General features: G+C 47.0%; 1 protein-coding gene across 1 annotated transcript in view; it reads right to left on the reverse strand.

Annotated features, from left to right (window-relative positions):
- Nucleotides 1-20,600, reverse strand: part of LOC119969492 (sodium- and chloride-dependent neutral and basic amino acid transporter B(0+)-like) — an 87,715-nt gene that overhangs the window by 57,546 nt on the left and 9,569 nt on the right. The window contains exons 4-7 of the mRNA XM_038803179.1: nt 15,382-15,549; nt 8,017-8,134; nt 5,895-6,027; nt 970-1,110 (exon numbers count right to left, since the gene is read on the reverse strand). Of these exons, the coding sequence (XP_038659107.1) occupies nt 970-1,110; nt 5,895-6,027; nt 8,017-8,134; nt 15,382-15,549 (560 nt within the window). The remainder of the gene's footprint in view (nt 1-969; nt 1,111-5,894; nt 6,028-8,016; nt 8,135-15,381; nt 15,550-20,600) is intronic.

Consider the following 20,600-nt stretch of genomic DNA (forward strand, 5'->3'; position numbering starts at 1 on the left):
AGAATTGGTATCTGAACGGCCAACATCGAACACTCCTATCCTATGACTGAGTTGAATCCAGATTCTACACCAGTTAATACAACAGCACCTGTAGAACCTGAAGAAGGACCAACTTAATTTGATGATGTGCCTGTCCCAAGTGTGGAACAGATTACCGAGAGTGTGAAAACAAAGACTCCTGAACAACCGATTTTGCCTAAGCTGAACCGATGTCTATGTATGTTATATACATGTTTGGTTTAATAATCACCATGAGTAAAAATTGATATTAGTTGTCACACTACAGGAGTAACGGAGGAGGGATGTTATGTATTGTAACCAATGCCTATCTGTCACATGATTATGTGGTGGCATCATCAGAGACACTTGGGTGATTTTCCCTCTCTTCCATCAAGATTGTGTACAAGCAACACCTCTGTAAATAAAGTCTGACTATTTGGTACAGAAACCCACGGTCGGCAGCCTTTCATTTTTGTCTTTTATTGATAGGAACAGAACCCCTTAGAAAACATAACAGCTTCAAATTAAAACTTAACTTGAGATAAATTAGATTGACTGAAATATGCAGTTCATAAGATATAGGAGCAGAATTAGGTCATTTGGCCCATCGAGTCTGCTCCGCCACTCGATCATGGGTGATAAGCACTGGTTTAGCACAGTGGGATAAATAACTGTCTTGTAATACAGAACAATGCTAGCAGCGCGGGTTCAATTCCCATACCGGCCTCCCCGAACAGACTAGGGACTTTTTCACAGTAACTTCATTGAAGCCTACTCGTGACAATAAGCAATTATTATTTTTATTATTATCTCAACCTGGCCTTAACTCCACTAAAGAGTAAAGGCCTCAACTCAATCTCTCTTACAAGTTTAAAGCTTAAAAATGAAACAAAAGGCAGCAAAATAAATAAGGAAGTATAATTCTTTGAAAAGTATGGATGAAATCTATAGATCAAAGCAGTAGTTTACCTCAGCGTGAGCCAATTTTGAGAAATCTGACTGACTTCCAATGTAGTACTCGATTCCATTCTTGGCGCCTTCCAGAGTAGCTCCTCGAACAAACAGCATAAGTATAAGCAGGTAAGGACATGTGGCAGTGAAATAAAGCACCTAATCAAGGAAAACAAGCTCCATATTACTAGCCAAAAGAAAATGTGACCCATTATCCTCACCTGCAGCATCTGTGAAATAGCTAATCCTTTTTACCTACAACATCCTCATACAATTTGCGTTAAAACCCCCTGAATCAGAACATGTGAGCTGGTCTGAAGAAAGAGTGGCGAGTGCAAAGGTTACGATTCCTCAAAAAAAATTATCAAGATCGGCCAAAACAAATAATGTTGTCTTTCTTCTCAAGCATCTCTCACACATACCACATACAACTGGACCACATGCAACGGGAGTCGGTGGGGAATGCATCCTGCCGGCATCGCTGCTATTTAACTCTCTTTGGCAGGCCATCCACCCACATCAGGGCCAGAATGACATGTCTGGGCCAGGTGCGCAACTGACTCTTGAACTGCTTAAAATCCGACCAGAAGATGTCAGGGGCATATGCATGATTGAGATGGTGGGCACATGCGCAAACCAGATTCGTGCTCATTGACAATTAAAAGGCCAAAAATAAAGGTCCAATCTGCAGATGTCCATGGGATTTTTGGCCTGTCGCAAGGGCTAAACAGGTGGGCACTATTTTCACATTTCCTCATCCTTGGAAGAAGCAGTGCTCCGAAAGCTAGTGATTTGAAACAAACCTATTGGACTTTAACCTGGTGTTGTAAGACTTCTTACTAAATCCATGCGAACTCTGTCCTATCCTGAGGGAGTTGAAGGGTGGGTCAGTAAATTTGCAGATGATACGAAGATTGGTGGAGTTGTGGATAGTGAGGAGGGCTGTTGTCGGCTTCAAAGAGACATAGATAGAATGCAGAGCTGGGCTGAGAAGTGGCAGATGGAGTTTAACCCTGACAAGTGTGAGGTTGTCCATTTTGGAAGGACAAATCTGAATGCGGAATACAGGGTTAATGGTAGGGTTCTTGGCAATGTGGAGGAGCAGAGAGATCTTGGGGTCTATGTTCATTGTTCTTTGAAAGTTGCCACTCAAGTGGATAGAGCTGTGAAGAAGGCCTATGGTGTGCTAGCGTTCATTAGCAGAGGGATTGAATTTAAGAGCCGTGAGGTGATGATGCAGCTGTACAAAACCTTGGTCAGGCCACATTTGGAGTACTGTGTGCAGTTCTGGTCACCTCATTTTAGGAAGGATGTGGAAGCTTTGGAAAAGGTGCAGAGGAGATTTACCAGGATGTTGCCTGGAATGGAGAGTAGGTCATACGAGGAAAGATTGAGGGTGCTGGGCCTTTTCTCATTGGAACGGAGAAGGATGAGGGGCGACTTGATAGAGGTTTATAAGATGATCAGGGGAATAGATAGAGTAGATAGTCAGAGACTTTTCCCCGGGTGGAACACACCATTACAAGGGGACATAAATTTAAGATAAATGGTGGAAGATATAGAGGGGATGTCAGAGGTAGGTTCTTTACCCAGAGAGTAGTGGGGGCATGGAATGCACTGCCTGTGGTAGTAGTTGAGTCGGAAAATTTATGGACCTTCAAACGGCTATTGGATAGGTACTTGGATTAGGGTAGAATAAGGGAGTGTAGGTTAACTTCTTAAGGGCAGCACGGTAGCATTGTGGATAGCACAATTGCTTCACAGCTCCAGGGTCCCAAGTTCGATTTCGACTTGGGTCACTGTCTGTGTGGAGTCTGCACATCCTCCCCGTGACTGCGTGGGTTTCCTCCGGGTGCTCCGGTTTCCTCCCACAGTCCAAAGATGTGCAGGTTGGGTGGATTGGCCATGACAAATTGTCCAAAATTCTATGATTAACCTAGGACAAAAGTTCGGCGCAACATCGTGGGCCGAAGGGCCTGTTCTATGCTGTATTTCTCTATCTCTATCCTCTTTTCTAAGTGCTTTGCTGTAAGATCTTGATAATGGATTCTAGAATCTTCCTCACTACCAACTTCAGGTTTACTGTTCTACAATTCCCTGTTTTCTCTCAACCTCCCTTTTTAAATAGTTACATTACTACCCTCCAATTTGTAGGAACTGTTCCAGAGTCTATAGAATCCTGGAAGATGACCACAAATGCATCCATTATTTCTAGAGCCACTTCCTCAAGTACTCGGAGATGTAGATTATCAGGCCCTGGGGATTTATCAGCCTTCAACCCCCTCAATTTCCCTATTACCATTTCTCTACTCATATTGATCACCTCCCTCTCATTAAACCTGTGTTCCCCAACATTTCTGGTATCGGTGTCCTCATTTGCGACTTCGCTGGAATACCCATGCAATCCTGTACTTACCCTTGACGGCTGCAGAAGGTTGGTGAACCTTTTGCAGCACTGCAGCCAAGTGCAGTGCTCAACTTTGTGCCCACTGATCTCGATAGCCACCTCAGTACAGGCCTTGTCAGGTGGGGCGGCTTTCTGGACCTGTCTCTGGGCATCAGGATGTTGTATCTGTCACTGGCCTCTTGCACCAGCATGAACAGGCATGGACTCTTATCGTGAAATGGGGGCCATGAGCTGTACATAGAAATTCTGTATTTGGTTAGTTGGTTTAAGGCTTAGACTTATGCAAGTTGTGATGTATTTGTGCCAGTGGAATGTTCTTCACCAAGTAAAGAAGTTGATAATCAGTCCCTCACATGGAACAAGTGAAGCAGTCAGTGCTTGAACAACATTCCACATTGGGCTACTAAATGGCAAGTAACATTAGTGCCATACAAGTGCCAGGCAATGACCATTTACAACAAGGCAGAATACAACTATCTCTCCTTGACATTCAATGACATTACATAGAACATAGAACATAGAACAGTACAGCACAGAACAGGCCCTTCGGCCCTCGATGTTGTGCCGAGCAATGATCACCCTACTTAAACCCACGTAACCCGTATACCCATAACCCAACAATCCCCCCATTAACCTTACACTACGGGCAATTTAGCATGGCCAATCCACCTAACCCGCACATCTTTGGACTGTGGGAGGAAACCGGAGCACCCGGAGGAAACCCACGCACACACGGGGAGGACGTGCAGACTCCACACAGACAGTGACCCAGCCGGGAATCGAACCTGGGACCCTGGAGCTGTGAAGCATTGATGCTAACCACCATGCTACCATGAGGCCCATAACCTCATGGTTATGGGCCTTACCATTGAGAAATCCTCCACTATCAACATCCTGGCCATTATCATTGACCAGAAACTGAACTGACCAGTCATATCAATACTGTGCTTAAAAGAGCAAATCAGAAACTAGGAAATCTGCAGAGAGTAACTCAATTCCTGACTTCCCAAAGCCTGTCCACCATCTAGAAGACCACACATCCAGAGTATGATGGAATACTCTTGGTTGGATACATATAGCTCCAACAACACTCAAAACTCAACACTGTCCACAACAAAGTAGCCTGCTTGATTAGCATCCATCCATCACAATAAACATTCACTCTGTCCACTACCAACACATAGTGGTAGCTGTATGTCCCATCTACAAGATACACTGCAGCAACTCACTAAGGCTCATTTAATAACATCTTCCAAAGCTGCAACCTCAACCACCTCAAAAAATATAGCAGCAAATGCATGGAAACACCACCAACTGCAAGATCACCTCCAAGTCACACACCATCCTGAACTGGAATTATAATCCCGGTTTCTTCACTGTCACTGTATCAAAATCCTGGAACTCCCTCTCGAATAGCACTGTGGGTGTACCAACACCACATGGACTGCAGCGGTTCAAGGAGGCAGCTCACCATCACCTTCTCAAGGGCAATTTGGGACGGGCCATCAATGCTGGCCTAGCCAGGAACACCCACATCCCCTGAAAGGACTTTTAAAAAACAGACACTTAGACCTTTGACCCAGGAGGTGCCGATGCTTTAGCCTAGGATGCCTCCATATAGTTTTTATTTATCCTTCTGGCGAAGACGGTGTTTATAATAATGAGGCCCAGTTGAGCACATGTTTTCAGTCGGACTCTATTTGCATTGGCCTTTCTATCATGTTTTGCAATGGCTCTGCTCCAGACCTGAGTCATGGCCAAGCCTGGCATAAAGTCCCCCAGGAGATAATTATTTTCTTTTTTGTTTGAGGTAGCAGTGAGGATTCATCAAAATCAGAATAGAACTTTTCCTCAGTATCTTCATTGAAGATGTTGCCTGTGGTTCTTTGACAGTTGCCTGGAATAAAATCAATGTCCTCTGGTTCTTGACACTTCTGCCAATTGAAATGATTTCCTTCTATTTACTCTGTCCAGACTCATGATTTTGAGCACCTCTATCAAATCTCTTCTCAACCTTTGTTTATCCAAAAGGGAGAAGACCCAGGTTCCCCAATCTATCCTTGTAACGGAGTCCCTCATCCCTGGATTTCCTCCTTGGACTGTTTGAGCACAAATTATACATGGAGCTGCAATTTGCAGAACTCTACTGCATCACATTATTATATACTATAGCTTAAGTTAAGCTACCTAATGTAGAATTTTGTGTCTCCAATCATTGCCATCACTTTTCCCCACAAAGCTTTACCTCAATTGCTCCAATATCCCCCAGGTCTAACTGAGCAGCATCAGGGAATGAGAAATTTATCGGAAAATATAGGAGAAAAGTGAGAAGAGAGTTGTAGACATCAGAAACAACAAAACTGATAGAGAGAAGGGTAGGGAAACTAACAGAAAGGAAGATGAAAAGAATGGGAGAATATGAGACTGTGAGACAGAAAATACAAAGAAAATTACTTTATCAATAAATTAGATACATTGGTGCAAGAACCTACATTTCTTAGCAGAATCACAATTTTATTTTCCTAAACCGTTTTACCTTTCCTGAAGATCGGATTCCATGATATAGGGCCAGCGCAGTTATTAGCCATGCCAGAAGCAAGCAGAGGGCTAAATACCAGACCAGCTCACCAGTCTCGTCAATCGAATGTGTACGACGCAAAACTGCTTTACTGAATAAAATAACGTCTGATGATTATACTATTCGTTACACATTTTCTAGCAAATTATAATGGCAATTACATCTTGTAAAGATTTCACCCCAGCCCAAATGTGTTTGAAAGATGTCCAGGTCATTGATAATCATTTTAGATTCTCTCCCCCACCCCCCTATGTTTATTCTTTATGGGATGTGGAAGTTGTGGGAAAACCAGCAGCTGTTACCCATCCCTAATTGCCCTAAAACTGAGTAGCTTGTTAGGCCATTTCAGAAGACAGTCAACCACATTGCTGTGGGTCTGGAGTCACATGTAGGCAAGGATGGCAGGTTTCCTTAGTTAGCATTAGTGAACATTTTCTTACTTTTAACACTAGTAAATAATCGTGTCGCGTCTTTTCGTCCGACGTCACTTCGTCCAACGACACTTCGTCCACGTCTTTTGGTCCAACGTCTTTTTGTCCGCCCGTCTTTTGGTCCAACGTCACTTCGTCCAATTATCCAATTACAAATTAACTCCGTTAATTTACTTGCTAAAATGCAAGTCATTGATAAAATGCAAGTAAAATGCAAGTTGAAAAATGCAGTTAAAAAGTTAAAAAATCTAAAAATGCAGTTCTGAAAGAAGCAGATTTAAACTCGATTTTCGTCGAGTGATTAGGGTTGGCAGTGGCTTCTGACATTACAGGTCTGAAATGATCAAATATTCCATCAGATACAATGGCTCTCATCATGCTGGAGCATACATGGGTGAATATCCTGCAGCTTATCTTAATAATGTCTGGAGATCAAGCAGCACAAATGCAGAACTCAACTTCAAGAGGCGAAAAAGGTGGAGAGGATCCTTGAGCAGTAACATTGAAAAACTAAATTAAACTATTTGTAATTGGATAATTGGACGAAGTGACGTTGGACCAAAAGACGGGCGGACAAAAAGACGTTGGACAAAAAGACGTGGACGAAGTGTCGTTGGACGAAATGACGTCGGACGAAAAGACATAGCACCGTAAATAATATGGGTTTTATCACTGTGAGACTAGTTTTATGTTCCAAATTTATGAATTAAAATTCCACCAGCATGGTGAGATTTTGAATCCATCGCTCCAGATCATTCGTCTAGGCCTCTGACATATCTACTATGCCATCACCTCCTCTTTAATGTAACATAACTGTCAATGTATTTAGAATGACAAAATTGAAATTAAATTCAATATGTGTTTGATTCCTGTTTTATTTTTGAAAATAACTTGGATTTAGGATGTTAAGACTACTCCTTCTGTACTGTCTGCATGAATAAATAATTTGTAAATAATTTACTGACCTCTATGTGAATCAAACAGATCTATTAATATCTATAGAATTCTTAACCTCCACCAGATTTTAGTTTTATTCCTTTTAAAGTTTTCAATTAACCCAAAATTTGGCACTTGTTACAGGTGAAAGCTATTTCAAAGCATGTCTTTGGTAGAATGATCAAATATGGTTAAAATGGCAAAAATATCAATTTATCTGCTAATTCACATCTATCACATTGATGGATATGGTACTTCTATCAAGCCCCACACATCCTTCCCGAACATGACCGGCATTTCTGTCATCAGTGCAATTAATTAAAATGGCAAGGAGGAAATCAAGCAAAGGTTATTTTTAGCCAATTAATTTTCAAATGTTGTGCTCAATGTGAGACTTCTTAAGAACATGTTAAAAATCTAAAATGTAATCAAATTTTGACTGCACACAATGCATTACTGAAGCAAAACTACATTATCCATTATTTTAATCATTTTGTCATGACAGGTTCAAATGGGGTGGCACAATTAAATGTTGCCCAAGCCAGCAACACCCCATATCCCATAAATGTATTAAAAAATAAATTAGGTTAACCTCATTGTTCTACATTAGGTATATCAAAATCAAAATTTAAAAATGTCAATCAGCATATCCATTTTGATAATTTCACAAAAGATAAAATCTCTCAATGTAGCTATTCAGCCATTCTACTTACACCCAGTAATGCTCACTTGGGCTTTGTTGAGTTACATAGACCGGAGTTCCATTTCTGCAAATTTCACCACTTCCTACTTGAACACTCCCATCAGCCAGTGTAAAATTGCAGGAAAGATCTGTAAATTGTAATAGTATTAATCTAGTTTGCCAAATTATAACTACGTGAACTTACTTTAAATAAACCCATATACTGGTGTTTAACTTTGCCTATCCAACATGTGATCTGATATGAATAAACAGAATCTAATTGATGTGTTATGTACTCTGGGATAACACATGCTGCAACTCGATGCACCGTTGACCAAAAGATACTCCAGACTTTGAAGTAAGTTCAATGTGATTTATTGAACCATTAGCACAGTTCTCTATGAGTTCGACTCTCCTGCTAATCTTGTTATAGTAACTCAGTCTAACTAACCAGTCTGCTCTAAGCAACGTGGTGGGTGTGATGCTTCTGATCTGCCCCTGTCCTACTCTCTAAGTGTCGCCTGTGGAAAGAGACAAAGCATGTGTGCCCTGTCCTTATATGTGGGTTGTGTAATGCCCCCTTGTGGTAGTGTCACCTCTGGGTGTCTTGACTGCCCATTGGTCGTGTCCTATTCTATGTGTTCATTAGCTGTATGTCTGCATGTCATGACATCTCTGGTGCTCCCTCTAATGTTTACTTTGTCATATGTATTTACATTAACCCCTTGTGTATTTACAGTGATGCATGTCACCACACTAATCATTAAATCTTATGAATGTAAAAGACAAGCAATTTGAAATTATTTCTGGGGCGGATAATCTGGATTTATTGAGATTCACTGAGGGACAAGACAGAAAATGCCTGAGAAATTGGAATATCATCTGGCCCAAATGTGCCTTCGGTTGTTCTTTCAATTCAAAGCCACATGTTCTCTTGGGTGAACATTGTGCTCGTCACCAGTATAACAGGATACAAAAAAATGTATATTTGAGAGACAGTAAGGGTGGATTATTAGATATTTCAACAAATTACTAAAATTCAACTGAGCTTTCTGTGGTTACCGGACGTTCACAATTAGAATTGTTAATCATGATTTCTCATTTAAAGGAGATTATGCTCAAATGCTTTAATCTCATTTTAATGGTAGAACTGCAGCATCTGCTGAATGATTTATACACAATTTTTAAAAACTCTTCCAATTTGCTAATGCTTGTTTTCCTGGCTGAATTAAATGACCATGAACATCAGCCTAATTGTCCACCACCATTCACCACCATTTTGGCCTGCTAAAGTTTGATCAGATTCACCCGTTGGGGAAATTGCTCAGCCCTGTATATAGCTTGCTGCTTCTGCTGTTTAGAACATGTATTCCTGTTGTAGCTTTACCAGGTTGGCACCTCATTTGTCGGAATGCCTACTGCTCCTGGCATGGTCTCCTATATTACACTGAACTCAGGTTGATCCCCTGATTTGATGATTATGATTGACTATATACCCCATTTGTTCTGCCACTGGAATAAAAGAAATGTGGGTATCCAGGCATGTGCAGTTTAAATTTGCCACTTTTGTAGAATGGAACATATTACATGTTACAACCTGCATGAGACCTATGGGGTCGGAGCAATTAGTCTCCCATGAGCCTTGTTGAGTACAAACTCCCTCGCTGAGGGTGGGGAGCCCATGGACAGGTTAATAGACTTTGATATAAAAGTCGGCTAGACTTCGAACCGGCATCTCAGACTCGGCTGGGATCTGAAGATTATTGTACAAGTTATTACAAAGTTTATCTTTATCCACCTGCGTCAGACTCATCTGTGGCCACTAAACTGGTGACGAGAATAAAAGTGGAGTTTCACTCAACGTTGCTAACCATCAGATGAACAACTTTTCTGCACTACTGGACTAAGGTTGGAATTTATTTTTTCCCGCAATATGTCACAGCATAAATGATTCAACGAGCTTTCAAGTTAGTATTTCCAGTAGCCCACAGTAAGGTTTTGGATAAAAAGGTCCGCAAGACCCTGAGCGGTGATAACGTCACTTACCACGAGACGAGAATGGTGGAAAAGTTGAGGCTTCATTGAACAAGATGTTGTGCCTCCTATAGCTGGAACCAGAATGGCTGCAGCGCAGGAGAGCATCCACTTTTATACGCCGCCTGCTGGGCGGAGCCAGCAGGCAGGGATTTATCATCGTACATGTAATATACGGGCAGTGCCGTAATACATACAATACACCACTAGTGGTGTTTACCACATTCACCCCCTGTTAAAAAAGAGTCCAGCGGGGGTAACGAAAACATTACAAATTAAGTCTGTCGGGGGCTTTGATCCTCCGCCGCGATCGCCTCAGTCCTGGTGGTGATGTGGGTGCCAGCATAGTCACCTGCGACTCCAGGAGTGTGTTGTCCTCGTCTTCGTCACCCCTGAGTGGATCCAGTGGGAGGACGGATCCTGCTGGGATGGGGGCTGCGGTGAGTTTCACTGGAGGGAGGGTGGGTGGCGCAGGGTGAATGAGGCAACCGGGGTTGAAGGAGCAGTGTTAGGTCGGGGGTCGTGGTTGGGGACCCAGCCGGTGCCAGGTCCCGGAGGGAGACGGTGTCTTGGTGCCCGTCGGGGTGTGCCACGTCGGCATATTGCAGGTTTGCATGTAGGAGGTGGAATTTCACGACCAAGATGTCCGATTTATTGCTCCGCACATGCTTCGGGAGGAGAACGGGTTCAGGAATTGTCAGCCATGTTGGGAGCGAGACGCCGGAGGTGGACTTCCTGGGGAAGGCAAACACACGTTCATGAGGGGTCTCATTAGTGACAGCGCAGAGGAGCGACCGGATAGAGTGGAGAGCATCTGGGAGGCCCACCTGCCAGTGGGAGACTGGGAGAGGTTTAGACCGCAGGGCCAGCAGGATGGCCTTCCAGACTGTCCCTTACTCCCTCTCCACCTGCCCGTTTCGCTGGAGGTTGCAGCTGGTCATCCTCCTCGAGGCAATGCCCTGGCTGAGCCGGAACTGACGCAGCTCATGAAAGAGGATTCCCAATCGCTGTGGATGTAGGTGGGGAAACCAAACAGAGTGAAGATGCTGTGCAGGGCTTTGATTACCGTGGCAGAAGTCATGTCGGGGCATGAGATGGCGAAGTGAAAGCGGGAGTACTCATCAATAACGTTGAGGAAGTACACATTGCAGTCGGTGGAGGGGAGGGGCCCTTTGAAGTCCATGCTGAGGCGTTCAAAGGGGCGGGAGGCCTTCACCAGGTGCGCTCTATCTGGCCGGTAGAAGTGCAGTTTGCACTCTGCGCAGACTTGGCAGTCTCTGGTGACAGTCCTGACCTCCTCAATGGAGTAGGGCAGGTTGCGGGCCTTGACAAAATGGAAGAACCAGGTGACCCCCGAGTGGCAGAGGTCATTGTGGAGAGCCCGGAGTCGGTCCACTTGTGCGTTGGCACATGAACCGCGGATAGGGCATCAGGGGACACATTGAGCTTCCCGGGCGATACAAGAACTCATAGTTATAGGTGGCGAGCTCAATCCTCTACCTCAAGATCTTATCATTTTTGATCTTGCCCCGCTGTGTATTACTAAACATGAAGGCAATCGACCGTTGGTCAGTGAGGAGAGTGAATCTCCTGCCGGCCAGGTAATGCCTCCAGCGCCGCACAGCTTCCACAATGGCTTGGGCCTCCTTCTCGACAGAGGAGTGCCGAATTTTGTAGGCATGGAGGGTGCGGGAAAAGAAAGCCACGGGCCTGCCCCCCTTGTTGAGTGTGGCGGCCAGAGCCACGTCCGATGCATCACTCTCCACTTGAAAGGGGAGGGACTCATCGACAGCGTGCATCGTGGCCTTGGCTATGTCCGCCTTGATGTGGTTGAAGGTCTGGCGGGCCTCAGCCGTCAGGGGAACAACTGTGGACGTGATGTATGGGCGGGCCTTGTCCGCATAATTAGGGATCCACCGGGCGTAATATGAGAAAAACCCCAGGCAACATTTCAGGGCCTTGGGGCAGTGGGGGAGAGGGAGTTCCAGGAGGGGGCGCATGCAGTTGGGGTCAGGCCCTAGGACTCCATTTTCCATTACATAAGCCAAGGATGACTCAGCGGTTGGTGCGGAACATGCATTTCTCCTTATTGTAGGTGATGTCAAGGTGTTTGACGGTATGGAGGAATTTCTGGAGGTTTGCGTTGTAGTCCTGCTGATCGTGGCCGCAGATGGTGACATTATCTAGGTACGGGAAGGTGGCCTGCAGCCCATACTGGTCAACCATTTGGTCCATGTCTCGCTGGAAGACGGAAACCCCATTAGAGACGCCGAAGGGAACCCTAAGGAAGTGCTAGAGGCGGCCATCTGCTTCGAACGCTGTTTATTGCCGGTCCTCCGGGTGGATGGGAGCTGGTGGTAGGCGGACTTCAAGTCTACTGTGGAAAAGACTCGATACTGTGCAATCTGATTGACTATGTCAGATATGCGTGGGAGGGGGTACGCGTCGAGCTGTGTGTACCGATTGATGGTCTGACTGTAGTCAATGACCATCCTGTGCTTCTCCCCGGTCTTTACTGCCACTACTTGAGCTCTCCAGGGGCTGTTGCTGGCCTTAATGAACCCCTCTCGCAGAAGCCGTTGGACCTCCGACCTGATGAAGGTCCTGTCCTGGGCACTGTAACGTCTGCTCCTAGTGACGACGGGTTTGCAGTCTGGGGTGAGGTTCGCAAACAGTGAAGGTGGATCGACCTTAAGGGTTGTGAGGCCGCAGACGGTGAGGGGGGGGCAGGGGTCCGCTGAATTTCAAAGTCAGGCTTTGGAGATGGCACTGAAAATCCAGGCTGAGTAACAGGGCAGCGCAGAGGTGGTGGAGGACGTCGAGCCTGAATTTGCTGAACTCTATGCCCTGGACGGTGAGGGTCGTGATACAGTACCACCGGATTTCAACAGAATGGGATCCGGAGGCCAGGGAGATTTTCTGGGTGATGAGGTGTACCGGGAGGGAGCAGCGCTTTACCGTAGTGAGGTGGATGAAACTCTCTGTGCTCCCGGAGTCAAAGAGGCAGGTCGCCTCGTGCCCGTTGATCTTCACCGGCGTCGTAGTGGTTAGGGGGTTGCGGGGCCGAGACTGATCCAGGGTGATGGAGGCGAGCTGCGGAAGATGCTGGAGGTCCCAGGCTGATCAGCGGTGATAGAGGTAGTAGTAGGCGGCGAACGGCCAGGCGAGCAGGGGTCCTGAGGCACGGTCCAAAATGGTACCAAAGATGGCGGTGCCCAAGTGGCGCACATGGCGGGCGGCATCAAAGATGGCGGCGCCCACGGGCCGCACGTGGCTTGTGGTGGAGAAGGTCGCAGCACCCATGGCCGCACGTGACTTGCGGAGGGGAAGATGGCGGCGTCCCTGAGTCGCATGTGGGGGGTGTAGAAATGCCGGGGATGGAAACAGCGGCGACCGACCGGGCCTGGCACACGGAAACAAAGTGCCCTTTCTTCCCACACCCGTTGCAGGTCGCACTCCGTGCCAGGCAGCACTGCCTGGGGTGTTTGCTTTGTCCACAAAAATAACACTTGGGGCCCCCCCCCCCCCCCAGGGTTGGCTGGCCGCAGCGCGGCACAGCCTTGCGGGGAGCTGGAGCCGGCAGCTTGTGGGGCCCACGATGCCCACGAGGGTAACGCGCGGTTGGGGGGTGTAGGACTGCAGGTTTCAGGAGGCCACTTCTAATGACTTAGCGAGCTGCCCAGCTCCCGCAAGTTCGAGCGTACCCCCTTCCAATAGTCGCTGGCGGACGTACGTAGACTTCATGCCCGTGACAAATTAAACGTTCGGTGTGTTTGACTGCCGAAACAGTCTGGCCGTCACAGTTCCTACCGAGGATCTGTAGGGCCTGTAAAAAATCATCCAGAGTCTCCCTGGGGAGTTGCCGTCTCGTGGCCAGGAGGTGCCTGGCGTCCACTTGATTCACTGGTTTAACGTAATGTCCCTTTAGGAGTGTCATCGCTTTGGAGTAGGTGGGCGCATCCCAGGTGAGGGTACAAATGTCAGGGCTCACCCATGAGTAGAGGACTCGGAGCTATGGCGAGTCCGAGGGTTCTTCAGTGGTTGCTCCGAGGTAGCCTTCGAAGCACGATAGCCAGTGGTCGAAGGTGAACGTAGTGTTGGCTGCGTGAGGGCTCAGCTGCAGGTGATCAGGCTTGATGAGGAAATTCATCTTTAAAATCTTGTTCAATAAATTTATGTACCGTCATTTACCACGAGACGAGAATGGTGGAACAATCGAGGCTTTATTGAACAAGATGTTGTGCCTCCTGTAGCTGGAACCAGATTGGTTGCAGCGCTAGAGAGCATACACTTTTATACGCCACCTGCTGGGCAGAGCCAGCAGGCAGGGATTTACCGTCGTACCTGTAATATATGGGCAGTGCCGTAATACATAAACAACATACCACTAGTGATGTTTACCACAAGCGGGATCTGTGATCCTGAGGCTAAGTGTTGACGCCATTGGAAACGCCATAGTGTTTCCCGACGGCTTCAATACGGTCTCAGGATCAGCAATTGTGGCCCCTAAAGGGGGCCAGAACGGCACTAGAGCGGGTCACACCGCGCCAGCTGCTGATCCCGATGTCAACTGGGCGCCATGGGATCCGCGCATGCGCAGTGGCACCAACACGCATATGCGCAGTGGCTTCCTTCAACGCGCCAGCCCCGATGCAACATGGCGCAGGGCTACAGGGGCCGGCGCGGAAGAGAGGAGGCACCCAGCCAGAGAGGCCCGCCCGTCGGTCAGTGGGCCCCGGTCGCAGGCCAGGCCACATCGGAGCACCCCCCCACCTCTGTCAGAGCCCTCCTCTCCCGCCACAGGGCCCCCCAACCCTTCCACGCTGAGTTCCCGCCGGCTAAGAGCAGGTGTGGATGGCGGTGGCGGGACTCGGCTTTTTTACGACGGCCGCTCGGCCCATCGCGGGCTGATAATCGGCAGGCCAGCCGCGTAGAGCGGCCCCCGACTGGCGCTGCGAACCACTCTGGTGCGAATGGCGTCGATTCTCTGCTCTGCGGAGAATCTCGTGCCGGCGTCGCTGGGATTCGCCGACCCGGCCCCGGGCTGAGAGAATCCCGCTCCCTGTTTCCAAAAATACAAAAGCACAGGAAATGTAAAGTTAATTCTTCACATATTTTATCTGCAATGTCCATCTCCCTCCACCTTACCCACCCCCCGAGAAATGACTCCCTCCACGGGCCCATCTGCAATAGAATAAATATTGCCATTCAAAGATAATTGACTAACTTGTTTACTTTCAGCTTAGAAATCACCAAAATATTTATAGCTTTACATATTTCCTATAAAAGTTCTGATCATCAGAACTACTGTATCTTTGTTAATCAAACTGGTAAATTCAAACTAAGATTGCTGACAGAATACCTTTCATTTTTCCACTGCATGTTTCATCTGCGCCCCACCAATCAAAGCACTCCGACCACGGCAAGGGGTATTGGAAGGAAGCAAAGAAATAGTACACAGAGTAGCCTATGATGCAGTTGTAGTAGAGGGCCACAAATGCTGACACAAAGACCATAGTGACACCGACACCTTCAAATGAAAGGAGAAAAAGGAACTAAGGTTAGAAATAATTTATTTGGCTGCAGTAAATCGTTTCACTTTTACCTGGTTAGACAAATCAATGATTTTGTTCAATGACGGGTCCCACCATTTAGTTTTTACTCGAATCCAAAGAATCCCGACAGTGCAGAAGGTGGCCATTTGGCTCATTGTGTCCGCACTGACCCTCCAAAAGAGCACAGTTCATTCAATTAAATATTCTTTGAACCAAATTTAAGTCGTTTTTTTGGGGGGAATCCCATACAGGCACAGGGAGAATGTATAAACTTCAAAAACTCTATTTCTGAAATTGTTTTGAAGTTTGAATGAATATCTATTTTACGGAAATATATTATAGAGTGTGTCAAAACAGTTTGATGAGCTGTGGGTACAAATAGCCAGAGTGATGAAAACAAGCACCTGACCTCAAACATGGGGAACAATAGGCAATTAAAGTACCAGGTTAACTCTGGCAATGGTTTAAATTATTGAAATTAAGAATATGGAAGCGGAGCGTAATCTATCAACCACCAACAGTGGGAAGAGAGGAATAAATGTACAGGTAAATTTCATAAAGGTCAAAGGAGTTTAGTGCAATGATAATGGGGTCCAAGTATCCTACTATAGGTTGTGAAAATAAAGGAAGCATGAACCATTAGAAGGGGAAAGAATTCACAAAATATGCACAAGAGAATTTCCTTCATTAGTACGTTTCCAGCATAATGAGGGGGGGGGGGGGGGGGGGAGAAGTGCTAGCTGTTGACCTGGGAATGAAGTGGGGAAAGTGGAGTATGTTTCAGTTGGAGAGGTTCTGTCAAATTTCCCAGGTGGCCTTCCCACTGTTTTCCACTCGCCGATGATCTACTTCAATTTTACATGGGGAGGACAAGGCCTCGGGCAGCCAGCCCACCCAGGGTGGCCAACAGTCCCAAATTTTACAGGATTGTCCCCTAATTGAAGCAATTGTCTCGAGTCAACAAATTGCCGGGTTGTGTGTTGCCAGGATGCTTTTCAGTTTGTATTTCAGCATGCATACTATGCAATGTATGTCTGCACTTCTCCCAGCTGCCCAATCTGATAGTTCATCAGCAACTCAGCCCTCCCACTCACATTTGCTATCAACCAATTCCTGCTGGTATGTTTCCCCCATGCCACAGCCTCTCTTAATTTTCTCCGAGAGTTGAGCAAGCTGAGCCTACCCCTCACTCCATTTGAAACCCCTAAGTGGCCAAAGCTGGTGGTAGGTGGTCAGAAGCAGGGTGGAAACCTAATAGGTCATCCCTCTCATACCTCAGGCAGGAAAGGGTGTGATGCCACCTTTCCACAGCAGGCACTTATTTCCCCAAGGTCTTTCACCGGCATGTGGACCCTTCCTACCCTGGTCTCTCCATCAAAATCCACACTCTTTTAGTCTCATCTACCATCACTGCTATGAGACCTCACATTTTACCTGGTCCTGAGGGGACCATAGCCGCAGTCCTGTCTACTGCTGCCACTAGCGCTGCCAGGGCAACAGACCTGCTGGCCGATCTGACTGTCCGACAGCTCTCCAAGGCGGGACATCCAACTAACTGAAATAATCCTGACAGTGAGGTTCGCCTACGCCAGAGAGGTGAGGATCCACTGCACCTTCATCCAGATGAGCTGACTCAAGTGAGTTGCTGATATCCTTCCCTCTCACTGCCACATATACATTGACTAGCAGGATCACTATCTGATAAAACTTGTCCATTCAGAGTCATCCCCTCCACCTAATGTCCCAGCCAGATGCCAAGATGATAGAGCACAGCTGTGACATTCAGGAGGGGGTGTCAGCACCATTCCAGCGACTGCAAGACCAATTAGAGGAGTTCCAAAACCTTCAGGTGGATAAGATGGTGCCCGCAATGGGGGGCACCCAGGTCAATGTTGCAAGGGTGGCAACCACAGGAAAACCTGGAGCACGACGCCTTGAGTGCTGGTGTCCAAGGCATGGCAGGAAGGGAACCCCTTCCTGTTAATGTAGGGCACTCCCTGATGCCCTGATGCTCGCAGGCTGACGTACATGCCATCTACGACGCCCTGGACATGGGGCATCCCAGCGATGGCAACATAACCTGCAGCCCGAGCATGTTGATGGGCCTGGTCTAGGTCGAAGGTGATATTGTCAGATGCCCAGACATAGAGAGCATCCTTCACCTCCTGGATGCATCATTGGGCTGATGACTGCAAGATGCCATACAAGTCCTGCTCGAGCTCTGGAATGACATGGTAGCACAAACGTTTAGTGCTGCTGTGATCTTCATGGCCACCAGGAGTGAGTGCACTCCTCCTCGATAGGATGCCATGTCCGCAGGGGCATGGCACCGATATTGCACTGTCTCCCTGTTGAGATGCAGTCTCCTGCGGCATATGCTGCCATGGAAGGCCAATGACTCCTGTACACCTTGGCACGTCACTGGACTCTCCTTCGGTTCCCCTCCTCAACCTGATGGGCGGCCGGGTCTTCAGGGTGTGCGGCAGCCACCTGAACATGTGGTGCCACCTCTGGCATCTGCCTGTCTCGGCTGCTACAAGCACAGCGAGTGTAGCCTCTGCAGGATCCATATTAGCAGGCATATTTGTATCGGGAAAGAATTTTCATTTTTAAAAATTCATTTATGAGATTTGGGCGTCACTGGCTCGGCCAGCATTTATTGCCCATCCCGAGTTGCCCCTCAAAAGGTGGTGGTGAGTTGCTTTCTTGAACCACTGCAGTCCATGTGGTATAGCTACACACACAATGCTATTAACGAGGGAGTTTGAGGGATATTACCCCAGCAACAGTGAAGGAACAGCGATATATTTCCAAGTCAGGATGGAGAGTGATTTGGAGAGGAACCTCCAGGTTGTGGGGTTCCCAGGTATCTGCTGATCTTATCCTTCTGGAAGGTAGTGATCGTGGGTTTGAAAGGTACTGTCTAAGGAACCTTGGCAAGTTACTGCGGTGCATCTTGTAGATGGCATGGCTGCCACTGTTTGTGATGGAGGGATTGAATGTTTGTGGAAGGGGTAGCAATCAAGCAGGCTGTTTTGTCCTGGATAGTGTTGAGCTTCTTCAGTGTTATTGGAACTACACTCTTCCAGGCAAGTGGAGAGTATTCCATTACACTCTTGACTTGTGCCTTGTAATTGGTGGTCAGGCTTTGGGGAGTCAGGAGTTGCGTTTTTCGCCATAGGATTCCTAGCCTTTGAACTGCTCTGATAGCCACAGTATTAATATCAGTATTAATATACCAGTTCAGTTTCTGATCAATGGTATCCCCCAAGATGATTATTGTGGGGGATTCAGCGATGATAATGCCACTGAATGTTATGGAGCAATGGTTCAATCCTCACTTGTTGGAGATGGTCATTGCCTGGCAGTTGTGTGGCGTGAATGTAAATTGGAGAGGGAGAGAGACTGACAATCAGTTTGGATTTCCATCCTAGGAGACTAAAACCCCCCAGGCCTCCCCCACGCTTACCGTGACTGACCTTCCTTCTCTCGAGTGCCATCCAGTAAGTCAGTTGTACTGGAAAATCTCACTTTACACTTCCCCCTGGCCAGTTCAGGAGCCCCCAGACCTCAGACCTATTCCAACAACATCAGAGAGCCAGTGCTTTGCTGTCCTTCGCTCATGCGGACACTTATCCTTGGGCCCAGAGAGGGTTGTCAGTGTTGAAGTACTGCTCTTTAGTGTTTAATTGTTAGCAGCTACCTCTATGGTGCTGATGCGCCTAGAGTACGGGCACACTGTTCAGGCATCAAAGGCTGCAGGACATCCAGTGCACTAATCGTTCTCCCAGGCATGGCATTTGTTCCTTCGAGGAGGCACCTGAGAATTCAGGAGCATGAAGTGCTCACACAACTAACAAGACTAATACTTCATTTGAAATAGCCTTCAGCTGTGAAACTGGAGGCTGCTCACAGTCAAAGGGGGCGAAGCCTCAGTAGGGCTCTCTCCTGGAGAGTTTGGTAGGACTGACAGGCTTCAGCTCTGGTTGCCCCCGTTATGGGTCTCCGCAATATTTAAATATGGCTTCAAGGCCTCACAGACGCAAAACCCCTCACACCCACCATGGGAGACCCCCCAACCAGGACTTCTCCAGCCCCCCCCCCACCTAAATGGGAAGGGCTACTCACCTCCTCACTTCCTCTTGGCAGCCACTGCACCACTTCCCAATTTTTGTAGAGGCGCACTAAACAACACCCACTTGAAAATTAAATGAAATTAAATGAAAAAAATGAAAATCGCTTATTGTCACAAGTAGGCTTCAAATGAAGTTACTGTGAAAAGCCCCTAGTTGCCACATTCCCGCGCCTGTTCGGGGAGGCTAGTACGGGACTTGGACTTCTCTTTTGGGGGGGGGGGGGTTCGGGAGACTCCCAGGCGGCCGCTGCATTCAACTACAATCTCGCTAATGTAAAGGCTGGTTTAGCTCAGTGGGCTAGACAGTTGGTTTGCAATGCAGAACAAGACCAGCAGTGCAGGTTCAATTCCCGTACCAGCTTACCCGAACAGGCGCCGGAATGTGGCAACTAGGGATGTTTCACAGTAACTTCACACTTGTGACAATAAAAGGTTATTATTATTATTAATGAGATTGAAATGAATGCAAACTAGGCATAGTGACCCCGGAATTTTTGGCCGACATCTGGAACTCACATTGGAAGCAGGCTGGGTGAATTGGAAAATGGCTCACACCTGGTGCGAATCTCAAATTGGGCCTTTCCCGCAATTACCCCGGCGCACCCGAATCAGCGCCGGGTGGAACACGGTGGGAAAATCACACTCATTTGTTGGCTTTAGGAGCACTTCAAATAAATGAGCAGTAAATTATTCAAAAAAAACCTGTTGCTACTTAACAGCATAGTAAACAAAATGGACCCGAGGTTGAATGTTTAAATACTTAAGTGCATTATGCAAAGAACTGACCAAGCAGTAGAAGCACGAATCCAAAAGTCGGTCTTCCAAAATAATGAAACAGTAATGGATGTACACATTCATTACTGAATGTAAATTTCCTGCAGTTTGCTGCAA

Source organism: Scyliorhinus canicula, chromosome 7 (assembly GCF_902713615.1).
Source record: "Scyliorhinus canicula chromosome 7, sScyCan1.1, whole genome shotgun sequence".
NCBI lineage: Eukaryota > Metazoa > Chordata > Chondrichthyes > Carcharhiniformes > Scyliorhinidae > Scyliorhinus > Scyliorhinus canicula.